The 12,312-nt window shown below is 49.7% G+C and overlaps 1 protein-coding gene across 1 annotated transcript in view; it reads right to left on the bottom strand.

Moving 5' to 3' along the window:
* The window catches only part of RFTN1 (raftlin, lipid raft linker 1), a 186,468-nt gene that overhangs the window by 33,966 nt on the left and 140,190 nt on the right, over positions 1-12,312 (bottom strand). The window contains exon 7 of the mRNA XM_045856862.1: positions 4,389-4,504. Within this exon, the coding sequence (XP_045712818.1) occupies positions 4,389-4,504 (116 nt within the window). The remainder of the gene's footprint in view (positions 1-4,388; positions 4,505-12,312) is intronic.

The raw sequence follows: 12,312 nt of genomic DNA, 5'->3' as shown, positions 1-12,312 counted from the left end.
CCTTTCAAGGAAGGACCCTTCCTGCTCACGCTCTAGACTGTAACTCAAAGAATGTATTCAAAATGCCCATTATAAATGCCCTATGGGTGGACTTTTATCCTATTCACAACTGCCTTTAATTTTAGGCTGTAGGTTTCCAACGGAGAAAAACGCAATTATTTGCATTTGACTCCACACTTTCCCTAGCCCAACCGCCTCTGTGCTTTCAGAACAAGATCAAGGCAACGGGGAAAGGCTCTTTCTAACTGATGATACCAGATGACCAATGAAAGGAAGCGGTACTTACTACATGTCAAGTACTATGTTCACCACTTTTTCATGTATTATCTCTTTAAATTCTCATCAGCTATGAGAGGTCGTTACTGGTGTTCCCATGTACACGGTTGAAAAATGGGATCACAAAGATGGGGCAGTTTACTTTTCATGCACTTAGTGACTCAGCGGGGAGTAAGAGAGCCAGGAGGCACACCCAGGCCAGGCTCTAGAATCGACATTCTCTTTCCAACATATACCACCGTGTGCAGAGCTGTGAAGAGTGAGGCAGGTTCTCTTGTGAAAGTGTGTGTGTGTGTGTGTGTATGTGTACAGAGAGGGAAGCCAGGGCGAGGTGGCTGAACTGGAATGGCACCTCTGCACCCAGTGCTGAGAATATTAACACTGATGGGGGGGAAAGGGGCAGGAAAGGGATGAGTCAGTGCCACCTGTGAGACAAGACAGGCAGCTGGTCAGAGATGTTTTGTGGTTACCGCTGAAGAGTTCACGGGGTGGCCTGGGAGGACAGTGGTTGCCAGAAAAACAGGGTCAACCACAAGCTATGAGGAACCTGCCCAGGGCTTGAACAGGAAAGACCTTTCCCACAGGGCAAAGGGGAAGGAAGAGAGGAAGTAGCTGGGTCTTAAGAGTGGCAGGTGAGAGAGGTGGACCAAGGTCCACACACCTGGAGGGGCACGCAGAAGAGGAGCTGAGTGTGGGTCAGAGCGGGAGGTCTGGCAGTGCCTCTTCAAAGAGCTGAGCTGTGGGCAAACCTGCCCTGGACCAGACGCTTCCGGGCTGTGCTGCCAGCTACCCCAGCTGCGTACACGTGGTTCCTCTAAGGCCGGATTCTCAAAGTGGGCAGAACAGGAAACTCTGGAAATCAAGCCTGGGTATCTACCTGCATTTTGAAAAACTCTCTAGGTGATTCTGGTCCAAGCTCAATTTTGAGAACATTTGCCTACTCCTGTACTGAACCAATTCAGGAAGTTATCACTGGGTGCCTTGAAGAACAAAGATGAACATCCCCGGGCCAAGAAACTCAGAGTGATGGGAGGAAAGTGGATATTAAAAATGAGTACAGTAGGAGCCCAACAGGCTTATGTGCCAAGAATTATGGGAACACAGTGGAAGGATCTTTAACCCTGAAGGGGTTTGAAAGGCTTCCAGGAGGAGGTGACATCTGAGCTGATCCCTGAAGGCTGCCTACACCAGGTGCAAAGAGGAGGGGAAGCCCACAGGGGCATAGTCTGCCCCAAAGAGATCACCTCTCCCTTTTCCCTTGTGAGGCTGATGCTGCTAAAAGGGACAGCTGTCTCCTTCCACTGAAGACTTGAGCAGGGGAGACTGGTGAGCAACACCACCAAAACCATCAATTCACTTGTCATCACTATCGGGGGAGTTAAAAAAATCTGTTTCTGCATAGCTAGCTGCCAGCCACACCTGTACATTATAATTTGAAATGTGATGAATATAAAGGCCCATCCAGTGGATGCTGGTGAAGGATGACAACTGGCTTTCTGGGGGGAAACACTCTAACTTCTAGCGTTTGCCAATTCCTATCGTAGAATTCTTCCACCACGGGCAGTTTCAAGCTACCAATCTGACCGAATTTGTCACTGAATACGGACTTGGGAAGAGACACACAGAATTGGCTCTGTAAGCCTGTGCACACCCCTGGGCTTATCACAGGTCTTCAACATCCTATTTCATTTCCAAAGATCCCTGGGGAAAAGTGAAAGCATTCCTGAAGTGTGTGTGTGTGTGAGTATGTGAGTGTATGTGTGTGTTGGCAGGGGTGGAGACACGGGACAACGGATGACAAGACCCAAAACTAGTATCACCGGCTAGATAAACACACAAATATACAAGAGGTCAAGAGGGAAAAGTTCAAACATCTGACAAAGAAATAAAATTAACAAACCTAATGAAAACCCATCTGCAAATCCAACAAAACTTTCTAAATAAATGTTCATCCTTTCTGATCTAACTTCTTAACCCATAAGATTGACCTCTTCCAATTAAAAAAGCAAATGTCCTCATTTGTATCTCTTTCCCACAAACATGACACAGCATTCATTCATTCCAGCTCCTCACCCAGGTCACAGCTGGTTTCAAAGGCTGAGGAAGGCAAATCATGGAGGAGCCCTTTCCCTCGCCCCTTCCCCACAGACACCTGGCGTGAGAGGCACCTGTACTGCTCTTTCAGACACTGGTTCTTAGAACTCACTGTGTGTCAGAGTCCCCTGGCGCACTGTGAAAGCACACCCCAGGGTTTCTGAATCAGGAGACCCAGGCGAGCCCCAAGAATCTGCCTTTGGAACAACTTCCCAGGTGGGGCTGACGCTGCTGGGCCTGGGACCACCCTTTGAGAACCACTTTCTCAGATGACCTTTGGATCCCTGCCATCAAGTCATCTTGAGGAAACCACCACGCCTCCTAATAGCGATGGCAACAGGCAGACAACGCGAGTTCACACACAGCCCTGCGGCCTGCCTGTCGCTTCCACACATACATCTGTGCTGGTGCCGGCGCGCGTGGCTGGCTGTTGTAACTAAGGGTGAAGAGCAAATGGAGAGCTGATCCTATTTGTGGGGCCCTCAAGAGCCTCGATATTATTTCATATTTCACCACCATCTGGAGGCTTCGCTCTGCCCCATGCGGTGGGCTGGATGAGCAGCACCATCCCACCTTCTAGTTGAAGAAGTTTAGGGTCCCAAGAGGGGGCAGGAGCTGCCCTTGTTGGACTGTGCATTTTAGACTGAGCCTCACTTCCTTTGCACCCCATTTCCAGGTGGGGGCCCACTGGGAGGGACCGAGGTCAGAGGGAGTAACAGGTGGGTCCTGATCGCAAACCGGGTCATCCATCACCTGGTTCCTTCTTGTCCTCACTCCACACAAGTATGCTCCTGGGACTCCTTGCCCGACTGTAGCGGGGCCCTGGATGCTGTGTTTTCGGAATCCCTGTTTCTGACTGGTGCAGCTTTTCTTTCTACTCTCTTGCTGTCACACTGGCAAGCAGTTATTTCCCCATCACTGCTCAGATGCAGGCTTGCCCCCGACAGCCCTGCTCCCCACTTCACTGCTGCAGCTGAAAGGCTGAGTAACTGTGCCCGCGGGGCGCCCCATCCCAGCAACCAGGTGAGGGGCACCCCTTCAGGCTGTGCTTCCCAAGGGCATGAGAGCCAGGTGAGCACGTGTTAGCCGCTATCTGACCCAGTGGGCGCTGTGGCCCCACACTCCTCACAGAACTGCACCCACCTCTTCCTTACTTCAGGCACAGAGCAGGGTTTGGCAGGGGCCCCGAAGAGTGACACCGCCCCAGTGTTCTCCCAGGGCCTGCTGGGAGGGCATTCAGGAATCAGTCCTGTGGTTTCCACAGCTTAACCCTTTACGTCCCCTTTGCTGCAGCAGTGGACAAGAGGAGAGCCTGATAAAGAGTCCATGCTTCCATAGCTGGAGAAGTGCCTTTCAAGTATACACCGGAGAGTCTCAGAAACAAATCAGCTCTTCCAATGTCCCAGAAAAACACGGTTTGAGGAACTACCCTGCCCACCGCAATATGGTGGCCTATTGGGTGGACATTTCTCAAAGACACCCTTCAGCTTTTAATGAGTAACCTTAGGCTAGGGACCTGACCTCTCTGTGCCTCAGTTCCTCACCTGTAAAACAGGAGCAACTGCAGTACCTACCTACCTCATAGGCTTACCGTGAGGATTACGTGGGCATGTGTGCGTATACTCTCCGGAGGACGCCTGGCACAGGCAGCCAGGGCCTAGCTCTGCTAACGATGTTGCTCTCAGTACTAGAGAGGCCACAAAGTTGTGTGTTTGCCTCGTTTCTGTCACTTAAGAGTTTACAGAATTTGCAAATAAATGGAAGATGAATCTTTTTCCACCGAAGGGTCCCGTGCACACTGTGTGTTTTCCCTACAGAAAGGGAATCGTGGGGCCCATCCCCCAACATGGTCAAGGAGGAGCAAGGAAGGACGAAAGGGGTCCTCGCAGGGGCTACCCGGGTCAAGCTGCCTTTCAGAGGGAAGCCCCAGCTGAGCAGCAACCACAGAGAGATCCAGCAAGTGAATCAAACAATCACCATCCAAACAAAAGGAGCACCCCTGCCAATCCCACACTTACTTCCAGGACGGTCCATTGTTCCACAACAATAGCGTCGTAGCCCTGCATGGTTTTGCTATCTTCTGTGGAAACAGCTTCAAAGATGAATACTCCATCTGTCAAGCTGTGTAAGGAATCTGTGGAAAAAAAGAGAAAGGAGGGGAGGGGGGGAATTTTCTGTAAATGGTCTGTGACAGAAGCCTTACAAGCAGGAAAAATTTTCACTGCATTCATTAATAATCCCAATCAGAACATCTTTTCAGCATGTTAATTAAAGAAGGCACACACAGCCATAGAGTCTAGCCCCATCAGAATGAATGAGACTAATTTACCTCTCAGTTCTGAATAATATCCTTGATTTTATGAGCCCAAATTTCATTGTTAGCAATCACTATTTGATTTCACGCGTCTACCTTCCTTTTCACGCTCCAACATCAGGATGTACTGGGGAGAACTTGTGCAGGGCCAAACACAGTCATTTACAGACAGTTTTTAGAAGAAAACTATATTTAGGTGGGAGATTTTTTTTTAAGGGGGGATAGATACAACACACCAGATCTGAGCTTGTCAGACGGATTCTGGATGCGCTGGTTCCTGGAAGTTCACAGGATGCAGGCTGCTGTGCAGATAACACGACAGGCAGCTCTTGTCAAGAGGTGGAACTGGGGGGAAGGGAGAGTTTTCCCAAATGATTTATCACTGAAAACGTTTCCTTGGGCATTGCTTTAGTCAGGGTACCACGTTCTGAGTTCTGTACAATTCAACAAATGTACCTTCCACATACAGCACGATTCAAGGATGCCTTGGGCAACGACAGCATAAAGAAAATTAGAACAGGGTCCCCAACCCTGCAGAAGACATTAAGGGGGGAGCTTTCTGCTTTTTTCGTTTGTTAATGACTCCTAATGCCCTAGATTCATTTACATTAGAGATTATGGGAAAGAGGACTGGACTTAGAAGCAGGTGGTTTGAGTCCATGCTTTATCAACAGAAGTGATGTGACCCCTTTTGGGGACTTGGTCTCTCACCTGTGGGATGCAGTGGTGGACAGAGAATCCCCCCTCCCTCTTGACAGTAGCAGAATCATTAGAATAAAGTCAAGACTAAGATGACTGCTGGGGAGACCAGCCAACTAGGGGCTTATGCATGTGACTTGCTTGGCTAATGGGATACTAACAGGTGTGATGCAAACAGGAGCTTGAAAAGAGTTTGTGTGTGTGGTTGAGCCTGATCTCTCTGTGTCTGCCACCACTTTGAGAGGACATGCCCCAGCTGGCTGGCTGGTTCCAGGATGATGAAAGACAGGAGGAGCAGAGCTGCCCCAGTGAAGCTTAGCTTAGGTCAGCTTAGGTCAGGCCTGTGAGCAAGCCCAGCTGAGATCACTGCCTCAGTGGGGGTGCTCCAGCCAACCTGCAAATATGTGAGAATAAATTATTACTGTTTTAAGCCAATGAGCTCAATAAGCTCTTGTTACACAGCATTATCACAGTCATAACTGACTGATACAATGCCCAACCTAAACTAAAGAAACATGAGACCAGTGTACTTTGCTTAGCCTGGGAACATTCCTGACTATTCCAGAATGATAGACCTGACCAGCTCAACAAACCATGGCTGTGAAGGCCATTCCTGGAGCACAGCAGTCTCATCCTGATATTATTTCTATCTGACAAGATGATACTCCATTTCAAGTAAGATCCCTGTGGGTTCATCGATACCATGCTCCAGTGTTTTGTTTCCCATCCTGAGAGTCTGTTATCAAACAGCCTTAGCAAAAGTTCTAAGCTTGCCTCTCATCTGCTCTGCTAAAAAGTGTTCCCCAAGGGTTTGTTCAATGACCTCCTAAGAGACATTTTACAAAGGTGACCAGGGAAGAACAGAGCTGCGCTTCAGCCTAACTGCATTACAAGTATTTTGGGGTCCAGGATAAGCACGGACCATAGTCCAGCTCACTCTGAGAGTTCCGGCCCAGCTGGAGCCGCTGCTACAGTAAGTGTGACCTATGGAACAAACCCCCTTGCAACAAAGCTGTCCCAAGTACTGACTTGGGGATGCACGGGACCAAAAGATACTCGATGATTCCTTTGGGATTATATCGACCCTGCACAAATTCCCTCTAGGCTTCTACAGAAACCCGTTATATCCAATTTCCAAAGTCTCTACCTACAGATCTCCTCAAAGGAAAACCTCCCAGCCTTTTAAATGTGCCCACCATGTGCTTTAAGTACTCAAGTGCCCAACTGGACACGAACAATATGATGGTATTTCGCCTGCCCGTGGCACTGTACTGCAGAGTTGAGGCAGGAGAAGGCAGAAGAAGACACTGCAGCTCACCCAGACTTTCTTTCCCATCCCTGCCTGGTTGCCCCTCCTTCCTTCCCAGTAGTGTGCCTGGGACAAGCGCTGTGTGGTCAGTGGGGAGAGGGATGGCCGCACTCAGGGGCATGAAGTAGGAACCAACCAGGCCTGTATCTCCCAGCCTCCTTGCCCAGTGTCTGCCTTCCAGCCTCTCAGCCCACTGCTCCGCTATCTCAAATCCAGAGTGCCGACTCACCTACTTAACTCCAAAGCCAGTTTGGAATGGCTGTCAAAATTTGGTCATCTGTAACAGCAAAAAAGTCAATGAACCACAGAGAGCAGACAGCCGGGCTTTTAAACTGCCCCCTGTTTTGACGGCCTTGTCCACTCCTGTCTTCTCACTGCCCTCTGGCTCAGCCCCACTGTAATGTGCACCGAGCTGGGTATAAATAGATCTTACCGTGAAGGCTCCCTGTGTAAAAGGTTAAATCGCCCTCCATCTATGGAAAACACTCCATTATCACTGCATTTTTTATAAAAGTAAAGCAGCTTCCCTACTGTGCACAGAAAGCTATTTGCTCTGGTATTGTATAAATATTTGATGCCAGGCTTTTGGCTAAAGGCCACCTTAACACTCTAAGCTTGTGATTTACAAGAAGGATGTGGGAAAAAAGAGATTTGCCCTATTAGCCCAAGAGGTAAATTCTATGAGGCAACAGCTCTTCCCCTGTAGCCTCTGAGACATTAAGAGTCCGTCTAGCAAGCTAACCTTCAGGCTCACCCTAGGTGCTACGCTTCCCCAAAGTCTGGCCAGAAACCTGCACTCCATGACAAGTGGTTAATGTATGTGGTCTGGAAAAAAAGTGTTACTGTGCGCCTTTTAACCAGCTAGCTTGGACCCAGTTGTCCACACTGGGGTGGCTGGCGTGACAGATTTCCTTGGCTCTCTGAAAGCCCCCTCTCCCCATCAGGCACTGCACGGTGCTCACAGCACCACCTCGGTTCCAGGCATGGCACGCGCCAGCACCAGGACCATAATTGCATGTGTTGTCATACCAACCTTGAGCCCCACTGCAAATGTAAACACTGATCAGCCAATCCCGGGTCTCGGTGCCACGTTGCTTCCCAATCACACTGCAGCTAATCTGCTGACATTATCAAAAGAGCAAGCAGGTTTGCTGCCTTCCCCTATTCTCCAGCCCTTGCCGCCGCTCTTAGCCTTCCTTCCTTCCTGCATTCACAGTTTGAAATAGTGAAAAATCTAGGGGAGAAATTACTCCTTTTCAGTTCCAGAAAGGGCTAGCCTGCAAGTGCCATTGAACTGACAGATGGGAAAGACATGCTCTGATTCGTCGCCTCCGTATGAGAGGCACTGGACCAGGCGCAGTTTGTGGTTTCTCACTGAGTCCCCCCACCCCCCGCAAAGTGTGGCATTCCCTCTCAGTGGCTGAGAAAACAGAGGCTGCCGAAGTTAAACCACTTATCCATACTCGGTGGAAGGTCAGGGCCAATGTGGATCTCAGATGGGGCTGGATGTTAAAGCCTCTACTCTTTCAACAGCGGCCAGGTGTGCACTGAGCAGCCACGACGACGTGCCCCGGGGCTGCTGCCTGAGCGGGCGTGGGCCAGGGTCAGCCTAGGTGCCTCGCCTTGGCAGCAGGTGCTGTCTAATGGGGACGCGACACTCCCTGTCTGGGTGGCATCTCAGTGTGGCCACAGTGAGATGGCCTTGGGACTTCCGTTTGGGGCCAAATCTGTGCAGATGCCATGCCCTCCTCCATGGAGCAAAAAAAAAAACAAAAAACAAAAAACAAATAAAAATATAACTTAATTCATGGTAAATGAATTAAGTTAGATATATCCACGCGAGGGACAGTGTACAGCAATGAGAAGAATGATCTGCAATTCCATGTGAATGTGGATGAATCTCACAAACGTAACGAGTGGAAGAAGCCAGGTGAGAAGGGCACACTCCATTCATTTCAAGTTCAAATCTACAATCAAAGCCACAATGAGACGTCACCTCACACCTGCTGGAATGGCATCACAAAAAAGACAAGAGACAACAAGTGTTGGCAGGCTGTGGAGAAAAAGGAACCCCTGTGCATTATTGGTGGGGATGTAAACTGATGCATTCATTATAGAAAACTGCATGGAGATTTCTCAAAAAATTTTAAAAAATGGAAGTATCAGCAATTCCACTTCTGGACATATGTCTAAAGGAAGTGAAATCATCACCCCAAAAAGGTTTCTGCACCCACCTGTTCACTGAAGCATTTTTCACAACAGCCAAGACCTGGAAACAACTTATGTGTTCACTGGTGTCTCAATGGATACAGAAAATGCGATACATACAATGAAATGTTATTCAGCCACAAAAAAGAAGGAAGTCTTGCCACTTGAGATGACATGGCTGGACCTTGAGGCCATTATGCTAAGTGAGGTAAGTCAGAGAAAGACAAATACTGTGTGATGTCACTTCCTTGTGGAATCTAAAAAGCCCAGCTCCTAGAAACAAGGATGAGGTTGGTGGTTGCCTGCAGTGGAAGGAAGGGGGGGAAGCTGCTGGAGGCGTCAAGGCCTCGAACTTCCCGCTGAAAGATGAGTCAGTCCGGGGGCTGTAATGTGCAGCACGGTGACTGTGGTGAACGATATTGTATTGTGTGTATTTGAATGCTGCTAAGACGATTTTAAAGGCTGTCATCAGAAGAAAAAAATCTGTAGCCACGTTTGGTGACAGATGTTAACTGAGCTTATTGTGGTAATCATTCATAATACACACATATATCAAATCATTATGTTGTATAACTTAAACTAATACAATGTTACATATCAACTATATCTCAATGAAACTAGGAAAATAGTTTAAAACCAACCTGTGGTGTTTCATGTCAGGACTGCGGTCACCCCGGGACTTAGGGACCACGAGGGGGCTGGGGAGGGTTTCCGAGGGGGCTTGTATGTTGCATTTCCTGCTCTGGGTGCCGGGTGCATGGATTGTGCACCTCGTGAAACCCACTCAGCTACATCCTTTCTGTACCTCTGCTCTACACTACAATAAAAAGTTTACTTAACCCTGTGCTATGGATACAAGAGAAAATTCATTTAATGGTGTAAGTGAAACCTTCCCCTACATCGTTTGCTTGGCTCCTCAGAGAGCGAAGCCATGGCTGTAACCACCAGGACGAGCACTCCTGGAGGTGGCAGGGGTCCAGGGAGCAGCTACTGGAAGCACCTGGAACTACCTTATTCTTATTCCCTCCCCTGCCCATTCCCTCCACCCCTAGCTCTTTGATCCCCCAGATCTGTGGTTCCTGGTGATGCACACCACAACAGCAGCGTGGCTGAGCAACACCCAGAAACCTTTATTGATCACCTTCTGTATACAGGGCCTGGTGTACAGGCACTGGGCACTAAGATGAACAGGACGCAGGGCCTGTCCAAGGGTGTGAAAGTATGTCAGTATGAAAGGTATGTCTCTACACATGTTTCATGTGAAACATGTACCTGTTTTTGACATGTATACTTTGCAAATATAAAGTCATGTAGGTTATGCCAGGTGTCAAAAAAGGTGGTATAAATACCAAGAGATGCTTGAATATAGCTGGGGCTGGGGCATCAGGGAGAGTCGCCAGGAAGACAATCTTTAAAAGGGTAGGAACGGAGACACCTAGGTATGGGGTGTCTCCCGACGTGACATGTGTAGATCACACCACCATCTGGAATTGTTTCAGAACATAAGGGCTTGATGTATCAAGGCCTTACAACTCAACTCCGCCTCCTAGGAAACAGAGGCCAGAGGGGGTAAGAAGAAGAAAAGAAGGGTAGGCAAGCTCAGTGTCTCCGTGAGGCCCTGACCAGACACGTCCAGAAAACAGGACACTCAGCAGGGTGAGAGGCGAGTGTTACATCAAACAAACAGGGTCATAAAAAAAAATGACTCTTCCAAGTAAAAAACAAGTGAGGACATGGTCACCATCTGCAGTACATGTCATGGGAGTCACTTCTGGTGTGGACAACGTGCTGCAAAGGATGTTTTTGAAACAATGAAGACATTTGAACCTGGGCTGGATAAAGATGATACTGCCAGGAAGGGAAGGACTTCGGGGCTAGGAGACAGGGAGGGCAGGTTCAGGGTCATGGTCAGGGTAGAGGGAGAGCCAGGACAGGGCAAGGAGAGTACAGTGAGGGCAGAGTGAGGTGGGGACAAGGACAGGGTGAGGGGAGAATAAAAGAAACAGAGAGTAAGGACAAGGGTCAGGGCAGGGCAAGGAGCAGTGGTGGTGCAGCAGCCGCGGTGGCTGGTGACGGCAGTAGGGATTCTGCGGGGCCAGGAGCCCCTGGTGCAAAATCAGGTTCCTGGGTAAACCTCCAGACAGTGGGCAACTGCTCCACCTCATCCCGATCCCTGACCTCTGGTACCTGCCGACCCCTCAGCAGCTGGCTCAGCAGGTCTCCCTCCTGGCCTCTTCCGCCCTCTAGGAGTGCAGATTCTGGCCTTTGTCGCACTGGCTGGAGTGTCTGCTCTGCCATCTGACCAGCCATGGGACTCATCCACACTGCCGTCCGGCTACCCTGGTCCCACTGCTTCTCTGAGGGTGGCCCTGGAGCTGCCCTCCCTCCTCCAGGGCCACCCAAGGCCCTGTTGGGGGCTTTGACTCCTCACCAACACGGCCACCCCTTTTCTCTCCTCCCCATGTCCCTTTTCCCTGCCTACACCCTCCTTCCTCCCTGCCACTTTCTTGCCTCGGCAATGATTTGATCTCTCTGTGCCTCAGCATGCACAGCTCTGATGCAGGGACAGCAGTGCCCCCTTCACTGCATTGTGGGGAGTGAATGAGTTGCTATGTTTGAGCGGCTTAGAGTGGCAACAACACATAGACACTGCTGGGTGGCCGTGACCATCCTCACGCTGCGCTTTCCCTGGGGCCTTGGCTCGCCAGGGCGCCAGGGCTGGGCCTCCCCAGCCGAGTCAGCCGGTCACTTCCCGGGAGGAGCCCTGGACACTGTGAACAGAAGCCCAAACTTGAGCACCACGCAAGACTTTCCAGGCCCCGGGATTAAAGCCTCGAAGACAGAAGCTGGAGTCTTAACTGAATAGTTCAGGCTCAAACATCCCCTCATTCACAGGACAAAGTTCTCCCAAGTTTTATGGCTCTGTGGGGAATATTCTGGAGCACAAAGACCCATGGAAGTCGAGACGGGTGCTTTTCCAGATGGTAAACAGCTTAAAGATGGGCTTCTGGCTCTGCCGTGTTTATTTGTAAGGACACTAATTATCTTCTTAGAAACAGGTTCCTCTTCTAATTATGATTAGCTTGCTTTTTTATTTTTTTTTCCAATTCTGGGAAAAGAACATGTGCATATTTCATCCCTGGCCAAAGGAAACCTTGGGCTTTTCCAGAGCACAAACGCCCAAACCCACTAAGCATTCCCACGCCATGCTCTCTCCCCCGTCAGAAACACACAGGGTGAGAAGGGCTTGAATTTTGAGCGGGTTCAAGTTAATTTTGTGCCGAGGATTTCCCCGGTGTCCCGGAGACAGTCGTGCAGCTCCTGCAGGGCCCTCGACGTGGGCAGCCCTGCTGTGGAGACGTCCCAGGCTGTGTGGGATTTCACCACCGTGCCGGCCAGGGGAAATTCCGTG

The sequence above is a fragment of the Phyllostomus hastatus genome, unplaced genomic scaffold (assembly GCF_019186645.2).
Source record: "Phyllostomus hastatus isolate PE091 unplaced genomic scaffold, TTU_PhHast_1.1 phas_scaffold_129, whole genome shotgun sequence".
Lineage (NCBI taxonomy): Eukaryota > Metazoa > Chordata > Mammalia > Chiroptera > Phyllostomidae > Phyllostomus > Phyllostomus hastatus.
This window is presented reverse-complemented; position numbering and strand designations above follow the sequence as displayed.